Raw genomic sequence first — 19,892 nt, 5'->3', positions numbered from 1 at the left:
CTTTTCACACCTTTAAAGAGCTCTTCAGACCTATTCTTGGAAATCATATAGCATCAGTTGTTTTTTTGTGTGTGAAGCAGCCACAAGCCTACCCAAACTCAAGTGGAGGTGACAGACCCCCATCTCTTCATGAGATAAGTGTTAAAGAACTTGTGTGCAGTATTTTTAAACTGCCTCATTGTTACTGAAGTATACCATACAGATAAGAAAATGCATAGACTCTTAACTGTTGAGTTCAATGAATTTTGACAATTGTACAGACCCATGCATCCACCACCTGAAATAAGGTATAGAGCATGTTTTCACTCTATAAGATTGCCTTGTGCCCTTTTTAAGTCAGTCCTTACCCAGTTCCCTCTGTTCATAGTTAGCCACTATCTGAATTCTATTAGTTCTATTCTATTAGATTAGTTTTTCCTGGTGTGCGTGTGTTCTTTCACTCAACGTAAAGTTCTGAGATTCTTCATATTATTGCATGTATCAGTTGTATGTTATTTTTTATTGCTGAGTCATATGAACATACCACCATATATTACCTTACCTATTGTTGGATATTTTGGGTTTTGTCCAATTTATGACTATTTTGAATCGGGATGATATCAACATTCTTGTATATATCCTCATATGGTATCAGGGTATCTTTGGGAGCAATATTATATCACTATTCAAACCCATAGTATTTCTAAAGCATTTCTGTACCCTAAGACCTTTGATGTAATTTACCTCTAGATGATAGAGATTTGCTACCAAGCTCTTTGGGATGAATTCTTCCCTTCTTGAATCCAATACAAGATTGCTTTGAATATGTAAAGAAAAGACCTTGGGATTCATGAAGGGTTGATTTAAAAAACAAAAACTAACGATGTCAGCTACAGATTTAAAATCTGTATCTGTTATACATAGAACAATCTCCCAAGTATGCACTAGATTAATGGAGATACTTTGGGAACTTAGGTCAAAATAAATTGACAAATTATGAAACATATGTGATAATGATAATAAACAAGACATTTATTTTTCATACTCATTTGGGGGAAAGGAGAAAAGTCAGTTTTCCCTACCCAATGATGGTCTTTCTGAAAGTCTCCATTCATTCCATAGAATTGGATAGGTTGCTTGATCTGAGGGTTTTTTAACTTTTAATTCATAAAGAGAACTTCCTTTGAAGAGGGTGGTCAAAGGGTGAGTCTTTGTGAGCAGCTTCGCTGGTGCACAGCCAGACTCCCTCTCTGAGTGAAGCTTTTCCCACACTGGCCACACAGATAGGGTGTCTCTCCTGTGTGGATTTTGCCATGCAGGATACAATTGCCCCTGGTGTGGAAACTCTTCCTGCACTGTGTGCAGGCATAGGGTTTCAGGCCTGTGTGGACTCTGATGTGAACAATTAAGCTTCCTTTCTGACTGAAGGCTTTTCCACACTGATCACATCTATAGGGCTTTTCACCACTGTGAACTCTTCTATGAACAGCAAGGTTACTTTGATTCCTGAAGCTTCTCTGACAAATAGCACACTCATAGGGTTTCTGTCCAGTATGGAGTCTTTCATGAACAGCCAGACTACCTCGTTGACTAAAGCTTTTCCCACACTCCTTGCACTGATAGGGCTTCTCTCCTGTGTGTATTCGCTGATGTGTAACAAGATTGCCTTTGGCCCTGAAGCTTTTTCCACAATGGGTACACTCAAAGGGCTTTTGACCAGTGTGGATTCTCTCATGCAAGGTTAGACTACCCTTTTGCCTGAAGGATTTTCCACATTCCTGACACTCATAGACCCTCTGTCTCACTCCAGGTGAATCTTCCTGTAGTGTCTTAGAATCTGGGGATTTTTGTTCCAGCTTCTCTCTTCTGAAAGAATTCTGGAAATCCCAGCTTGAGGATCCTGTGGCCTCAGAGTGATCATATTTGTGGTGGGCTTCTGTCATCACATCTGGTAAAATGAGAGGGAAGTCATGTAAGATGCACCAATATGCTGAGTGAGAAGAATAGGGAAAAAAGAAACAACGCTTTGAATGCTTATTATGTGCCAGACATTATACTATGAAATTTGCATAGGTAATTTAATCCTGAAAACAATTCTATGAGATTGCTACAAATAAGGAAGTGAGAGCATAGGGAGGTTGTCACAGATCTTGTCGTTAGCTAAGTGCAGAGTTGGGATGCAAATGCAGGCATGCTCCACAGTATTATACTGCCTCTAAATTTAATTTAGCCTCCCAAAGAATCTGGTAAGGTAGACATGATTATCTTCATTTTATAGATCAGAAAACAGGCTCAAAAAACGAAGAAAACTATATATAGGATCAAATAGAGCCCCATACCCAAGTTTTATCTGACTCTAAAACAGGTATGGATCCAGGTTGTGTAGGGCCTAAAACTTTAAAATTTTGGAGGCACTCCATTAAGAAAAAGTATAAAAGTAGGTACAGGGCCCTGAAGAGACCAATACATGAGAAATCCATCTCTGCACCAATCTGTTTTCCTGATAGTAGAGTAAGCTCCATGACATCAGAAAATATACATCAGAATCTTTGGTACATTACATCTATTATCTCTAGTCCCAGTAACCCTGCAAGGTAGAGTTTATTGTCCCATTTTACAGATGAAGAGCCTGGAGCTCAAGGAAGTTAAATAATTTGTCTGATACCACAGATCAAGCTAGGATAATTATAGAATCTGATCCAAGGAACTTTCCCCTTTAATATCCATGCTATTTCAGTCTACTAAGCTATGGTGAAACTGAAATCAATTTTGGTTTGGAAGTTACTCTCAAACACTTTCTGTGCAGATGCTGACAGCGTTTTCCATATTGCCCTGCATCCATATTGCCCTGCATCCTACTGCACTTTAATTATGGGTCCATTCATCACTATTAACAGTTTTCTTGGAGTCATCCTAGGAAGATTTTCTCTTGCCTTACCCTTATTCAGTGATTGTGCCGAGATGTAAAGCTGCTCATTCATTTTCTCAGAGACTACCTCAAAACTATCTCCATATCAAGATCATTCTCTTGCTCTGTTTCTACTGCTATTTCTAATTCTAGCTTGCAGGCTTCCCCTGTAACCCCCAGGAATGGTGAACTCCTCCAAAGGAATGTCTCCTCTGCTTCCTCAGCCTGCTGACCAGTGCTTGAGTACAGGGACACTAGGGCATCTCAGTGATCAACCGACTCACTCACTGAAAAATGCTACATTCTGCGCATATCTTCCATGACAGTCCAGCAGGGTAGCTGTTGGAAATCCAAACATGTCCACGCCTGCTGTATGACCTTAATCACCACTTCTTCATATGATTCTTCCATGGGCTATTCTTGAACACCTGAGGAGGAAAAAACAACAAAAAACAGAACAACAAAAACAAACAGGAAAAGGCAGGAGAATTGATAAGTGAGAAGGATAAACTCAACAGAAGCTCCACTTTGGGGTATGAGTAAATGGAAGAAATCTGGATTGTGTGATGTATATCTTAGTCACCTATAATGTAACTGCAAAGTTTTAGTGATGGTACCATGACCACACATAAGTGAGTCAAGGTGGAAACATGAGGTGGGAAAGCAGAGAACACATATATCTCTTCCTGCCAATCCCAAGATAATGGTCACTCCTGTTTATACCTTAGCCTTGGCATGTGATTGGGATCTTCCACTTCCTTCCCCCACCTAACCACTTGCTCTTTTATCCTTCAAACCTCCAAAGGAATTCAGAATTTAAAAACCCAACATTTCAGCCTTCATGATTTGTTCTATGATGAAAATGGCTTCAGCTCTCCCCCTCCAGCTCTCCGTAGGTTATAAGGACAAGAGTTCTCATATGTTTACCTTTGAACAATATTTAGGAGGCTCCAGATCCAGACCCACCCCTCTCCTATTCTTCAAGATATGAGAATACCAATTCTAAGTGTAAATACTTGTCAATTCTTGGAAAACGAAGACCTTCTTCAGAAACCAAGCCCAAGGCACTCCAACTAGGATAAGTAACCTGCCCAAATTCTCAGAGCCAATAAGGAGTCCAGGGTGGGCAAAGGATCAAATTCAAGACTTTTGAGATCCAGAGTCTATGCCCTTAAACTAGACAATTCTCTAATTTCTTTTCACTAAAGAGCTGGTGAGAATTTTTATAAAATGGGACAGAATGTAACAGTGCTTGACCAGACTTTACTACTCTTCAAGATCCTAGGAATCCTCTTGCTCCATATTATTTTTTCCACATTTTTTTGAGTATTTTCTTCTTACTTTAGGTCCCTAATTATTAAAATTCGTACACTTTATGCAGTGGTTCAGTGCATAATCTTTATTTCCCTCAAATATGTCTCATCAAAATGCTGGCCTCCTGATTTAATGAAATAGCAGGATGATGCTACAATTGTTTTGTTAACGTAAGCACTTGGTCTTGACAACTGTACCTTCTGCCACATTTGTTTTGACTGAAGAGGCATTTTAAACTTGTATCTGGAGGTGTCACCTCCAATTTGGAGTAGAAGCTACAAAGGACTCTTCTATGAGACTGCCAGGAGGCTACAGGTAATTTGTTAGTTCAAGGTGTTACTCCTCCACAACTGCACATCCATCAAGAGTCCCTGAAAGTGCATGAAACCTGCTGCCAAGTTTGGACTCGGTCCCTGGGGAATCCAGCAAATAGTTTGGTCAGAATAAGTGGGCAGAATTTATAGCTCTGCCTCTCCACATGCTATGAGATCTTCCAACAAGTAACAACTCAGCTGTGTCTCAGGAACTGCCTTGGTTAATAAAGCGAGATTGTTTTATTTTTCTCCCTAGGTCATAAATCTGAGGAAATAATTTCCTGAAGATTTTGAAGTGGCTTTAGTAATAGAAAATTGCTTTTCCTATCAGAGAGGCTATTTATCCTTTGGAAAAACTCAGAATTAGGTCTGGAGAGACTTGGATTCTTGCCTTTAATCTCCCCTACCCCCATACAACCTTGGACAACTAACCAACAGCCCTGGCTCTATTTCCCTACGAACTAAATAGGTTAACAACACTGTCGTTTCAGGCAGCTCTTGGGAGAATAAAAGAACCAAATGTGAAGAATCTCTGATACGACCTAGAGACTGAAGGCCTTAAAGCTGAGAGTCCTCAGGAGAGCCCTAGCAGAGGGGGTAAACTTTGCTGTCTCTGGAACCCCTTGGGCGACAGTCTCAGGTTTAGGAGATGAGGGTAGGGGTGATTATTTTCTCCACATATCTGAATCCATTTTGTCCTTTCTTCCATTCTCCACCCTGACAAGTCTGCCCTTTCTCCCATTCCCCCTCCCTAGAGAGATCGAATTTTCACCCCCGACCGTGTTGTGAAATCCTCACTGCAGGCCCCTGGGCACACCTGCCTGTGGCCTCCCCCTCCCGCATCTCCAGGGTGCGGGGCCTTCCCCCATGCTCTGTCCTGCGGAGCGGCGGTCGGAGGGGCCCCTGCTCCCCCGGGCACACTCTACCCTCCCGCCTCAGGCTCCCCCGGGCCCGCCCTGCGTGCTGGACCTCAGCACCCCGCTCTCCGGTCCAGCTGGACCCTTCTCTGCGGGCCGCTCGCCTCTCCCCTCGCGGGTGGCCTCCCTCGGGGCTCAGGCCAGCCAGGCCTGCTCAGGGCCGCGGGGGCCACGGAGCGCCCGGAGGCGGCGGCCCGCTCACGCGGCCCCGCCTAGCCGGGCTCACTGACCCGGCCGGCGGCCTCACTCACCGCAGCGGCGCGCGCCCGCAGACAGACAAAGGCCGGCGCCGAGCCCACAGCAGCGCCGGCGTGAGCGGGTCGAACTACAACTCCCAAGAGGCTGCGCGCGAGCCCGCCCGCCGGGTCCCGGGCCTTGGCCGTCCGGGCTTCTCGGAGCACTGTGGGAAACGTAGTTCCGCGGCGCGCGCTGCTGCTCGGGCTCTGAGGGTCACGACCGGGCGGGGCCCTCTGTCGAATCCCCTTCGGCTTCTAGGCGGAGGCGCCCTTGCCCGCGGACGTAGTCCGGGGAGTGAGGGAGCCACGCTGCGGCTCAGATTAGCTAGGTCTGGAATAGCAGCAGCCTGGTAAAGCAATCCGCTGGGCCAGGAAATCGGGAATCCAGGGTTCTTGAGGGTTTCGTGGAAGGAAACAAAGTCTTGGGGGAGAAAAGCCTTGGGTGCTTAGGGGTTATGTGTTGAGCCGCTGCTTGAGCAAAGACTTAGTGTTCTGTAGTTAAGGCTCTGAAGCTAGGAGCAAATCTTTCAAGCAGAGACTGTGGGGAAGAATTTGACACAACCAGAGAATTTCGAGGGGCTGGGAGGAGGATACTTTTGTCTGGTGTAGAGCTATTCCTTTCAGATCTCTTTACTAAGATACTTGTTTTGAATTTGCACGTCGGTTCCACCTCTGACTAGCTGGCTAGTTGCGGGGCTCTGGTTAGGCTTCTTACCCTGGTGGTGAGCCCTTCTTACCCTGGTGGTATGGTCAGGTGACAGGACAGGTGAGTTTCTTGGGAGAGCCAGGGTTCTGGCCAGGCGACCCCCATTCTATTCCTTCAGAGTAAAGGCAGATATGTGAGTGAACCCAGAAAAAGTCGTTCTTCATGTACCCTATGAATTATGGAGAGAAAACAGTATTTTCTAGGGTAACAAATTAAATTTTTCTTCTTAACTGGAGATGTGATTGAAACGTGGAGAAACTGTAAGCCCTGAAAATCACTCAGCACATGGGGCAAGAGCTCTTTTTTTATGGGGCATCACTGAGGAGCCACTCAAACACAGGTGGTCAAGGCCTTAGTCCTGTTGTGCGATAATGCAAGGGGGTAAGGTTGCTTTTGAGCATCTGTAAGATAAAGATTCTTTAAAAATGCCCTCAGCCTCCTTCAAAGGCATTTTTATAGGATGCTGGCCTCTCCCCGAGAGGGAATTTGGACAGGGAAGAATGGCTTTAAAGTTCCTGATGACTGAGGCTACTGTTGCCTGGGGCTCCTTCCTCCTTAGAATCACCATTGCTGTCCTTTTTCCTGGGGCTCTTTTGCTCACTGTACTTCTCTTCAGGCTCCCTGCTCCAGAGCTCTCACTTGGAGATTGGTTTGGCCTCTTGAATAGAGGGCTTCATAAAGCAAAATTCCTCTTGCTCTGTCCTTGTCCTCTACCCGACAGCCACTTGTTAAGCAAAACAGAACAAAAAAATTAATTTCACAGAGTATACGAAGTGTAAGTAATAAGTTGGTTCTTAAATGTTAGTCATTACTATTACTAATAACACATCATTACTTAAGTTCAATTGAATCTGTATGTGCTGAGCCCGTTTTAAGTGTCAGGTACTGTGCTGGGTTTGGGGACATAAATGTGAACAAGACACACTCCCTTCTAGGAAGGGAGCTGAGAGTCTAGCTGGGAAACAAACACACCACCTTTCTTAAAACCTGGGCTGGCAGCTGCCTCACAGAGAGGTCCGTGAGTGTGCAGTGGAAACTGATCTGATGCCCCCCTCTCCCCCCAAAGCCCCCTCAGCACCACTGCGGAGCTCCCTGTGGTGCCTCCTTCTGTCATTCGTTCCAGAGTCAGGGAGAGAAAGGGGTAGGACACCAGGGGGACGGGGCACAATCACTATTCTCTCTCTCCTTGCTGAACAGCCAGATACTTTTACTTTCTCAAAGCCCAGGAAGCACACAGCAAAGGCCAATCCTCGTGAGTGCTGTATGAGTGTCTCTGCTCTCTTCTCTCCCAAGGCTGTGTCAGTAGGGCTGTGTGTGTCACCTCCCAAACCCCAGGAGTCATTTCTCCTGCTGGTAAACAGCACAAGGTGCCTAGAAGTCATTCCGGGCATATTGGTTCTGTTGAGGTCAGGATCAGCTGTGGACATTAGGACAAGTAGATGACAAAGCTTTGGTGGGAAAAGGTGGCTGTAAAAGGGGACTTGTAGTTACTTTTCTCACACAAATATGCATAAATTCTCTTAAGGGGTCTCAGGAAAGTGGGCATATTGAATCGACATGGGGAGAAAGCAGGGCAGCAGTTGATGAGACCTAATGCTCCCTAGACAGACATTGAGCAGCCTTCACCCAGATCCTAAATGGGGCCCAGTCTTCAACCACCACCAGCAATTTAAGGCCCACACTCAACAGGAGGTGGGGGGGGGCAGGGTGATGGTGTCAGTAGTGTAGATTTGAAAAATTGCCAAAGCACTATTCCTCCACTTTGCATGTATTTCAAAACATTAGGCAAGGACAGATAATTCAATAAATGGTGTTATGACAAAAGGCTAACCATTTGGGAAAGAAATAAATTTAAATGTTTACCTTACTGTAGCCAAGATAGCCTCTAGATAGATTAAATGTAAAATGTAAAACCCAGATCCACAAAAGGCCCAGAAGAATGTATGGCTTAATACTTTTATAATCTTGGCATAGGAATGGCTTTCCTAACCATGATAACAAAGGTAGAAACAATAAAGAATAAGATTGCTGGATTTGACTGCATTAAAATCCAACACTTCTGTGTGTCAACACCATTTATGAAGTTAACATATGACAAGCTGGGAAAATATTATAACTGTCATATTTAAAGATAACATACAAAAACATTTCAATAGAAATTTGGCAAAGGACAGCAACTCACAAAAGAAAAAAATAGAATTAAAGAAAATACTCAGATTTGCTATTAATCTTTTTAAAATGCCAGGAGAAACAGGAAATTTTTTTCCCTAACTACTGAATGGCAAAAATTGTGGAAGGGACTAGGGTAATGGACATTTTCATCCATGTGTAAATTGAGACAGTCATTCTGATTAGACTTTTGGTAATGTGTATCAAAAAGTCCTAAAAATGTGCATATTACATCTAGAATATTTTCTCCAGGAAAAAAAAAAATCAAATAACTGTATCCTAAATGTGGAATGAAAGCCACAGCATCTAAGTTTGTAAAGTGAATTATTGACTTGGTAAGGACTTCTGGTTTCTTTGAAGGGAGTTGCTGCCCCAGAAGTTTCCATGAGATGGCATGATGCTCAAGGAAAGCTCTAGTCCTTCACTTGCTGCCATAGTTCTGGACAGTCTTTGGGTCTAGAGTGGTAGAATCTGCCCTCCTGGAAGAGTTTATCAGAACAATTTTCATTATGTTTCAAGTCTGTTTATTTTAGTCCCTGTCAGAAATGCAAGCCCATTTAGTCATTTTCAACATTTATGTCTTCCATACCACTATTCTGTACATTCACTGAACTACCCAGCCTTCCCATCCCTCTAAAACCATCCCACTATGTCCATCATGGAGGCCAGTGCTTGGCAGAAAGCTGGCTGTCTCTCAGGCCTTTTTGCCCAGTGGCCAGACTTGAGGAGCTGGATCTACCAGAAAGAAAGGGATCTGTGTGTTAGTGCAATTCTTTGGAAAGGTTGAATTCTGAGCTATAGCCATCCAAGTGTCTCTTGACTTGCTAGCTAATTCCCAGGGCTGCAAGTCATCCTGGCCTCTCCTTGGACAAGCCATTCCTGTTCTCTGCAGCTGCTCTGTCCCTTTGAGCAAATATGTCTTGTGTTTGATCTCATTATTCTTACCTGATACTAATAATTTGGCATTAATAATGTCTAGTGTGTGCATCTTAGCTTTTGTAACTTTTTAACTCTTGCAGCTATTCAAATCTAAATCATTCATCTCTGTGGAAACTATTTGTGCAGGGTTCAGACAGATTTTTATTCTTGCCATTTATTTCTACCATGTAACTGGTTACACCTTTCTTCATTCAGTTTTTTGGTGGAGTTGCTTACAAAGCAGAAGATGGGAGGGGAAGTTTGGAGTGGGGATTCATGCCCCACACTTAGTATATATTTGCATCTATTTCCAGCGCTAGGGGCCAGGACTTCCTTTCCTGCTGAGGCTCTAATGCCCAGAGCTGATTATTCTGTTTGGTGCACTTAGTGGGGCTGCCTTTCGGGATCCCTTTAGGATATATTTATGGTGCTGCTTGGCCCAGAAAGAGGAGGTGCCCTTTGTTGTGTGGGTGAGTGTAGTCCTGTCATAATGACCCTTCTGAGGAGATGTTAAGGGGGAGCATGATGTCAGCCCATTTTGTAGGAAGGCCTGCTGGGCAGCCAGATGATGAAGGCATGAACGGGGCTGCAGGTGAGAGCTAGAAGTTGTTCCTGCTCAGCATATCTGTTGCACGTCACTTCCTGCTATACCCAAGTCCCAGCTACAGCCCTGGGAGCCAGGGTTCTTCACTGGGGGCCCATGGATATGCACCACATGGGTCTCTGAACTTGCAAAATGGCATAAGTGAACTTTTGGAACAGATAGGACTTACTTTTCATCAAAGAGTTGGTTGAACTCCAAAAAGATTAAAATGATTATTTTAGATAATCCTTGAGTAAACAGAGATAGATCATTTTAAACTTTTTTCTTTTAACTTTTTCTTTTTTAAGTAGGCTACACACCCAGTATGGAGCCCAATGCCGGGCCTGAACTCACGACCCTGAGATCAAGACCTGAGCTGAGATCAAGTGTCGGACTTAACCGACTGAGCCACCCAGGCACCCTGAACTTCTAATTTGAAATAATTTTAGACTAACAGAAAAGTTGCAAGAACAGTAAAGGGGTTTTCACATTCATCTTTCACCCAGCTTTCCCTAATAGTAACAACTGAGAGAATTATAACAACAATGAAAACCAGGAAATTAACATTGGTACAATACCCAAGGGTAATACTTAATAGTAAATGACTGACCTTACTGAAATTTCACCAGTTTTACCCCTAGTGTTCATTTTCTGTTCCTGGGTCTGTCCAGGGTCCCATGTTGCATTTAGTTGTGTCTCATTAATTTCCTTCTATTTGTGACACTTCCCCATTTTAAAGAAGAAAATAAAATCTGTTGGTAGTGATGACTACCATCATCACTACTACCACTATTAAAATGCAAGATAAATGTAAGGACATACAAATAATCTGCTTCCCTTTCTTCTTTTTTTCCTTCTTACTCATTTTTCTTTCCAAGCAAAATTTAAACATTAGCTTTATTTTTATTTGCTAACTGAAGTAACTTATTTATTTTAAAATAAGTAAAAAATGCAACTGATGGTTTTAATTAATTAACTAATTAATTAATAGTACAAGTTGGGAGAGGGTCAGAGGGAAAGAGAATTTCATGCTTGATAGGAGGGTCTTCATCAGCATGGAGGCTTTAGATTACACTGGGTAGTCTAAAAATGTGATTTACAGTGTGGGCTGCCACACTAGATAGTCTTAGGATAGAGCCTGGACACTCCAGGTAGTAATAGTATGACATAGGGTGGGAGCTTTGGGTCACATGGAGATTGAGATCAGCTACCTGGGCAGTTAATCATGTCTATGTGATGGACCCCAAATAAACACTCTTATATCTTGAGTTCTTCTTAAGTTTTAGTGGACAATGTTCCCATATGTGGAAGGTTCCTTACCTCAAGAATCTGAGTTCTTTGCCTGAGGACTTTCTTTGGCCGTAGGAATTTGCCTGGCTCTTTGAGTGTGGTAGGCCTCAAGTGATGGGGATTTAGTGCTTTTAGGAATCACCTTTAACCAATGAGGAATAGGAGTTCATGGAGAAATATCCCAGCTTGCTCCCTTCTCAGTTGGGCAATTCTGAGTATGTTCTATATTTTCTCAGAGGGCCCCAGCAGGCTTGTACCCCATTTGCCCACAGTGATACCCCACTCTTTCATGCACCCTTGATTGATTTTCCTTCCTTTCCTGGCTCATATTCCCACTACCTAACTGTGTTTCTCAAATTACTTGCCCTTAAGTCTTTGTCTTGGGTCTACTTTCTGTGGGAGACACCATATGAACTAAGTAACACAACAGAACCATCAGTCTTATTGGGAGGTAAAAAGCTCTTGGTGGGCCTCAAAACTACTTGAAGTTTGGGGTGCCTGGGGGGCTTAGTCGGTTAAGCCTCTGACTCCTCATTTTGATTCAGGTCTTGATCTCAGGGTTGTGAGATCAAACCCCGTGTCCAGCGCTGTGCTGGGCTTGAAGTCTGCTTAAGATTCTCTCTCTCCCTCTCCCTCTGCCTCCACCCCCTGAACGTGTGTGCTCTCTCTCTCTCTAAAAAACCAAAACCAAAACCAAACAAAAAACCCCACCAAAACCCAAACAAAGAAAAAAATTACTTGAAGGAATTGGAGATTAAAGAAAGTCACCAAACCCCAACAGGTAAGGGTATATTATTAACAAATCTGGTGGACCAAGAGAAATGGATGCAACAACAACAACAACAACAACACACACACATATTAGGAGAGAAGATAGTATTTTATTTTATTTTAAAATATTAAAAAAATTTCAATTTAAAACATTAAAAAAATTTTCAATTTAAAAAACTTAAATTTTAAATGCCCCAGTCAACAGTGTTATATTAGTTTCAGGTGTACAGTATAGTGATTCGACACTTCCATACAACGCCTGGAGCTCATCATGACAAGTGCACTCCTTAATCCTCATCACCTGTTTCACTCACCTCCTGACCCACCTCCAAGATAGTATTATTTTAAACCAGCATTTAAGATCACAGACTAAATAATGAAAGAATAGGAAGGAATGAGAAAGTGGATTGAGAGAAGCCAAAAATCGTTAGTCTTCTGCTTACCTAAATGGCAAATAGTTTTGTGTGTTTATTGCTATTTTAAGATATTTTAAATGAGGCCGATACAGTTTGTTGTTACAGGATAACAACCGTGGGATCAAAACTGGGCTGTTTTCCTGCTTCACCTTAGTAAAGGATGGAAGCAAATGGGAATACGTTCACTCATCTAAAGACAAGAAATAGACAAGTCTAAAAAATTGGGCTTGGATTGGGAATGTTCACAGTATGCAGCCTCTGATGGCAAAGAGGCTCCCCCCTCACCTCCCACATTCCATCAAACTCTGTCCTCCCCGTTTTACTCCTATTTATTGGATCTGCCACCTCCACTCTTGCTTCTCCACCACCCCACAATGTGTGACCCGGATTTTTTTCCCCCTGGATTTCCAGGATAGATTCCTAAATGTTGATTTGCCTAAAAATTACAATTCATTGTGAATGTTAGGTCCCCAATAAATCCTAAGCCATGGTGACTACACAAAGGCTATCAAGAATGGGCTTCAGAACAGCCCTGAGTCTGATGCTCTCAGAAACAGATGTGTCTCAGTAGACATTTATGTATGTTACATATAATTTGATCCTCACAACAATCCTATGTAGCAGGCAGTGGCATTCCCTCTACCTTAGAGAGGTGTCCATTACGTATCCAGGGTCTCACAACCAGTAAGTGGCCACTTTGGGATTCTGCCCAGTTCTTATTCCAAGCACTTTGCTTCTTCCAACTCACTGGGTTGTCTTGACAGGATGTGCACTGCACAGCAGTCAGGGCACCTGAAACAAAATACCCCAGAAAGGCTTTAATCAGATATGAACACAGCACTGACATTAATATTAATATTAAAAAAGCATTGTTTAGTCAACAGAAATTGGCTATATATATGTAGCATTTAACAAAAATTCTGATTATATTAAAGACAATGTTTTAAAAAGTTTATGAACTTTGTTACTTTTTGACATAAAGATATAACATTTAGAGTTAAGGAGTATTTGACAAAATATGCTATTTGGAAACTTGATTTTACCATTATCAATTAATATTAAGTCAAGCTGGCACAATGTAGGTATATATTACAAAACAATAAAAGAGAATTAATCGATAGAATCTGAGTCTTAGAAACTTGCCAGTGCCTGAAATTTTTACAAAGTGTTATAATTCATTACAACATAAAGACATCTAATACATTACAAAATTTAAGAAAAATCTTACAGGCTATAAAGACTGCCCCAAATATAGCAAAACTAGTAACAATAAATGTTTCAATAGGAATTACAAAATTGTGCCATTTAAAATGTGCTCAATTCTCTCTCAAACAATAATCAGCTACAGTGGGAAATTAAAGAATATAGCGACATGCTGTTTTTTAAATAACAATACTACATATAAAAATGTGTAATTTTTATCAAAACAATATTCAAGAGAAAATTCAGCGTTTTTATCATCACTAAAGAAAAAAGCAAAAGAAAGCATTCAATATCGTTTCTTCAAAAGGAATTCAAAGAAGTATAAGACAGAAATAATATTAATAAAAGGATAAAACAAATTAGAAAATAAAAACTGAAAATTATGAACCTTAAAAAGACAGCTCACTAAAAAATCTGATCAAGAAAAACAATCAATATGTACAAACAATAACTATAATTTAGAAAGAATAGGGGCGCACCTGGGTGGCTCAGTCAGTTAAGCATCTGATTCTTGATCTCAGCTCAGGTCCTGATCTCAGGGTTGTGAGTTTGAGCCCTGCATTGGAGCCTACTTAAAAAAAAAAAAAAAAAAAAGAAGAGTAATAGATACAATTCATTATTAAATTATTAAAAAGATATAATTTATTTTGTAAAGTTTACAGATATATAATTTATGGTAAAAGTATAATTTATCTTATAAAATTATAAGCAAATATTAATTGTAACTTAAGTACTTTTGGGAAATTTCGTATTTTGGTGTTTTTGATCTCTCTCATGACCACAAGAGGGCAGAGTAGTTTTTAATTTCTTTTTCCCTCTCTTTCCTGGGAAGTCCTGGAAGAGTTCTGGGCTGTTTATTTTGTTGACACACCCCAGGGAGCAAGACTGCTTGAATCTTAAATGCTAGTGTTTGGAAGGGATCAAGAAGATTCTGGTTTGCTCACCCTCCATTGGAGGGAACATCAAAATGAGAATCCTAGGGTCCTGTGGGGAAAGCAAAAAACACGGAATTTATAGCATGAATTGGTAAGTTGGTATAGTTTCCAGGAGAAAAAGCAGTAGATGGCTGAACAGGAAATAGATGCTAGGTCAGACTGTTGTTAAAGTCCAGTTGAGGAGCGCCAGAGAAGGTGGGACTTTGCCTCTCTTCTGCGTGTTGAAAGGGCTTCAGAAACCCAGAGGGGCATAATTAACTGGCTCTGATCATGTCTATGCCTCAAGAGGACAAACAATCCTTCTAGAGTAGCAGTGCTAAATTAGAAAAGAGGTTCATCAAAGTTCCTTTTCAGCTTCAGGGTTTTTATCATTAAGTAACTTCCAAGGACCATCTTTGGCCCAATGGTGGGAAGTGTACAAATATAAAAATCACACACCCGGCATAGATCCGTTATTCTGCAACTTTGGGCAGACCATTTTAAGTACCTCAAATAATGACAACAACTTTGCCTCTGTCATGGAGCTGTGAAGGTTACTTCTGGTAGTTACGTTTCACTTTGTGAAAAACATAAAGCTCTTTGTGAACCTAAGGGTTTCATGTTACCCAGGGGTCCTAGAACGAGAACAAGATCTTGACCAAGTGCGTCTGTGAACCCCCTTCATTATTGAGTTGTGTTATACATGTAGTTTGTAGTCAGTGAATATTTAGTTAGTGAATAAATATTTGTTCAATAATCCCAAAGATGCTTCCCATCTTTATTCTAACCCCCAGCGTAGCCAAAGCATACAGATTGGAAAAGAAGTAGTGAAACTGTCATTAGTCACTGACATCGTTGTATATGTAGAAAATCCTATGGAATCTAAAAATAAAGCTACTAGAATAATACTTGAATTTGGTAAGGTTACAGGACACAAAGCCAATAAGCAGTTAATTGTATTCATACATAACAGCAACAAATAACTAGAAAATGAATTAAAAGTATTTTTTACAATAGCATCAAAACATAAAATACCTAGGAAGAAATCTAACAAAACACATACAAAATCTCTATACTACAAGTTACAAAATACTGCTAAGAAAAATTAAGGCAGACCTAAACAGTCAGGGGAGCCATGCTAAAGAGCTTGCCCATAGGCCTGAAGCCAGGGAGGTGGGGCGGCCAGCCCCTGCCATCCAGCCCCAGGTTCGTACCTCTGACCACGAGACTCCCTGTCCCTTCTCTGTCCCCTTTTAGCTCTCTCGGCCACTCCTCAGGCTCCACTTTCAGGTCTGCTGTCCTCTTCTCAGCCAGCAATCCTCTCCTCAGCAGACAGCATCCTGTTCTGTTTCAGAGGAAGTGAGACCCGGCAGGCCGGAGCCCCCTGTACTGCGGCTGTCAGAGCAGGCATCACGTGGGCCACCTGCCGCCACCTTGGAAGCGGATGGAGTGCTCTTTTTGCCCAAGGGCGAGGACACTAACCTGCGTGTCTTCTTGGGGAACTTATTCCTTCATGTATCCTGTCTTATTTCCAAATATTCTTTTTAAAAGTAAAGATGTTTTTAGGATTATAAGAACAATACAACTTGTAATAGAAGAATGTGGAAAAATACAGAGGAGCAATTTGTTACTAATTCTATCAAACAGAAAATCACCTTGAATATTTCTGGGTTTTTTGGGATGCATTTTAAAGGCACAATGTGGTCATACTAGTAGATAAAAATTGTCCCCTCAGTTAAATGGCTATTATTAATTATAACCATTCCCACATTGTTGGACATTTAGGAGGTTTCAAATGTGGTATTTAATGTTGGGTAGCTTTCTGAAGGTTTGTTTTTTCTGATTATGACACTTTTACACTACTCTCTCTCTGTGTGGCTTCACTGCTGCCCCTCCGCCTCAGGAGGCACTCCTGCCCAATTAGAGATTTTGGGTCCTCTTTGTAAGCTGGGCCCAGTAACTTCCTGGGCTCAGAAGCCTTTCATGTAGGGGTCCCCTTCCCTGCCATGGAAGGCGCTTCTTCAGATGTGCCAGCTGATGGCAGAGGGGACAGCTAACGGGGGACTGCAATGGCAGCAAACCGCATGTCCTGGCATGGAGACACGTGTCACCTCCGTGAGCCTTCCCATGGCCCAGGCTTGGCACCCACAGTCAGCGGGCTGGTCTGGGTTCTGTAGTCCGCAGGCCCGGCTGGGGATCCCAGGGCAGTTCGCCCGGATGCAGCGAAACCTAAGAATTCAGGACGGTGCTACTTAGAAGGCCTCCTAGGAAGTGTTTTGTGAAGATAGAGGAATTATGGGGGAAGCGCAGATGCCTGGACGTCTCTGAGCGCTCACGGGGCGCCCCGACAGCCCTTGGCGTGGCGCGTTGGTGCCGGAAGTTTCCAGCAGGGGGCAGTGCAGGCACGCTTAGGAACTTTTCCCGACTGCGCTGAACTTCACATTGCAAAATCGTGGAAAAGTTTGGAGCAGCTTGATCTCTGTTTTATGGTCTGAAGTTTATTGACTTTCACTCCACACGAATCATTCCAGCCCGAAGGAATCCCTTAAAAGCAGTAGCATAGATTACAATCATGTGGATTGGATGGAACTTGCTTTCTCTCCTTTGCTTTGGACATCTGTCAGGCTGGTGTGACAACCCCACAACGGGCGGGGACAGGCCTTCAGGGAGGGCAGGGGAGGTGGATTCTGCCTGGTGCAGCCTCTCAGTGGGGACTTACTCAGGGTGCTGGTTAAGCCGACTTGCAGAGGGCTGGAAATGCCTTTGTTGTGGTCCAAAGCTCTCAGTCAGACTCCGGTATAAAAGAAATGTCACTGACATTATTTCCTCTGATTCCAGCCTAGTTTCTTTCTCTTTTATGCCTGATACAGATGAATCAACCGCTTCCTGCTTAACTCTGCTGACTTGGTGATTGCTCAACCATTTTTAGATTTAAAACACACTGGTTCCCACTCACTGTATCCTTGGACTGATTATACCTAGGGAGCACATGGCTTGGCACAACCACCCACCTGGTACCACGGGGTGGCCAGCCTCTTCTAAGGCCTTGGGGCCTCCTGGGCCTCTTCTCTCTGGGGTTTCTGCTGATCCCTGCCTATTTCCAATTTATATTTTATGTCCTCTTGGGCCACCCACAGATGGGCTAGGCAGGGCTCTGGGAAAGATGTCTATGGTCCCTTGGCTCCCTGGGACAGAGAGGTCAGCTGAGATAGTAGCAGAATATCCCCTGGGCCTCAGTGGAGGCTGTCTAAGTGGGTTCTTTGATGCAATTTCCCACATTCCAGTTTCAAGACTCTGAGTAGATCCACCTGGGTTATCTAACTTCCAAGTCCCACTTGGTCCCCTGTGAACTTAGGGGCGGCCTCTCATGCCTTTCAGGTGGGTCAGGTAGGGCTATTTTGGGTCCTCTGATGCCTAGATGTACCCAGACCCACTACTCCCCTGAGGCTGGAGGACATACGCCTCTCTAAGAGGATCGCTGCTGCTGTCCTGATTTCAGGTTTCAGTTCTGATCAGATTGTCAGACTTCAAGTACAGTCTGCTGTGTGTCTATCACCCACCTGCCCTGTAGTTAGCCCATGGAGGGAAGGGGAGAGAGTGTGTCTTTCTCATGAGCCTCATGCTTCCTTTCCCATCAGTTTCTTCCACCACCCAGCTTGGAGGGTGCATACACACTCACATGTGCACACACACACACACACAGATACAGACACAAAGACACAGAGACACACACAGACACATACAGACACACACACATACACACACTGAGAACTCTGACACACACAGACACACAGACAGTAGGTTATATATAAAGAAGATATGTCCTTTGCTTCTCATGTTACATATATGGGTGCACTTAGATGAAGATGGTTGTGGTGGGAGATAACAAACCTCTGTATCTTTCTGCTTCATTGCCTTTCAAATCTTTGGTTTCATACCTGGATGGTACCTTTAAAGTAAGAAGCTAAGTTTGTATCATCTTTATTTTTTGATTCCACAGGTGACTCTCTTTCCTCAAAGCATTGGGTGAATCTGTGTCCATCTATCTGGGGAAGGAAAGGTCCTTGGGCCACAAGAGCACTTCTGTCCAAGCATTATCATCATCCGTACCTTCACTCCATCCTCTGTGCCTCAGGAGGGATTGTCAGGTCAAGGCCCCAAGGCTCAACCTTGAGTGGAGGGGGTTTCTCTTAAAGAGAATGGGCCTTTGTTGTTAATCATCCTGGGAAGTGGTGGCTTCTAGGGCAGGACATGGGACTTGGGGTCTCTCAGCAGATCCAGGTATCCCCAGTGTCTGAATTTTGAACACATTGAGAAATTTCCCAGAAGAGTGGCAAGTGGAGGTCAAAGCATGGCCTTACTATTCTGGGGGATGGTCACCTCTGGCCATACAGAGGGTCTTGAGTGAGGTAGACAGTGTCTGTTAGGGGACAGATATGGGATTACTTCTAAGTTATTCTCTGTTATACTTCCCGTGGCTTATTCCAAGTTCTTCAAATTCCCCAAAACTTACAAGCTGGGCTCAGATTATGGTGGGGTCTTGGGAGTGGGGAGGATTTTGTGCTGGTGGTGAGCAGCACAGGACACAGTGCCTACTCCCTGTGGACAGAGTCATGGAGGCCAAGGGCAGCTGTGCCCTGTGGACATGACTCATGGTAGCTGCTGGTGGTGAAGGGTGGTGAGAGATGGGAGCAATGAGAGATGAAGGGAGGAGGAGAGGCTGGGTCCGGCTTTGAGTCTCTTGAGGTAATTGTAGAAGGCACTGGCTGGTGAACCCACGGGGGCTCCTGCCTTCCTAATTCAGGTTAGAGTGCAATTGGACATGGTCTATGTTCTGTGTGCCATGCGTGTTATGCTGAGTGCTCTTCTGGGCCTTAAGGAGGCAGTCTCTACAACATGCCAGGCCCAGAGAAACCCCGTGTTTCCAGACAGTAGCTTCAACATGGAAGGTTAGTCATGGTGTGTGGATGAGGAAATGGTAACTGGTTTTAAAGCTGGTCAAGGGCCTTGTCAGTTCATGGTAGACACGGGGTTTGGTAAACTGTAATACTCAACCCTTCCCATGCAGCATTCCCTTCCCGGGGTCCTGGAGAGTACTGGAGGGGCTCCCTAGCCCCCTTGCCCTGCCCCCCTGCCTTGCACCCACAAAGGACCCATTGTCCCCACACAGGCATCCTCAGTGCTGAGCTGCCTCCGTGCAGCTGTCACAACACGGGGATCCCCTGGCTCCTCCTTGGACAGTTTTGTTACCAGA

General features: G+C 43.4%; 1 protein-coding gene across 1 annotated transcript; it reads right to left on the bottom strand.

The window, feature by feature from the left end:
* Positions 1 to 989: 989 nt before the first annotated feature.
* Positions 990 to 5,766, bottom strand: ZNF32 (zinc finger protein 32). Its single transcript, XM_021700241.1, has 3 exons — positions 5,684 to 5,766; positions 3,176 to 3,315; positions 990 to 1,927 (listed from the first exon to the last, which is right to left on the bottom strand). Exons 2-3 carry the CDS (start codon positions 3,243 to 3,245, stop codon positions 1,176 to 1,178), a joined length of 822 nt encoding a protein of 273 aa, XP_021555916.1. The 5' UTR covers positions 3,246 to 3,315; positions 5,684 to 5,766; the 3' UTR covers positions 990 to 1,175.
* Between the last annotated feature and the right edge of the window lie 14,126 nt (positions 5,767 to 19,892).

Source organism: Neomonachus schauinslandi, chromosome 6, assembly GCF_002201575.2.
Source record: "Neomonachus schauinslandi chromosome 6, ASM220157v2, whole genome shotgun sequence".
Taxonomy (NCBI): Eukaryota; Metazoa; Chordata; class Mammalia; order Carnivora; family Phocidae; genus Neomonachus; species Neomonachus schauinslandi.
Note: the sequence above shows the minus strand (reverse complement) of the source record. Positions and strands in the feature narration are given on the sequence as shown.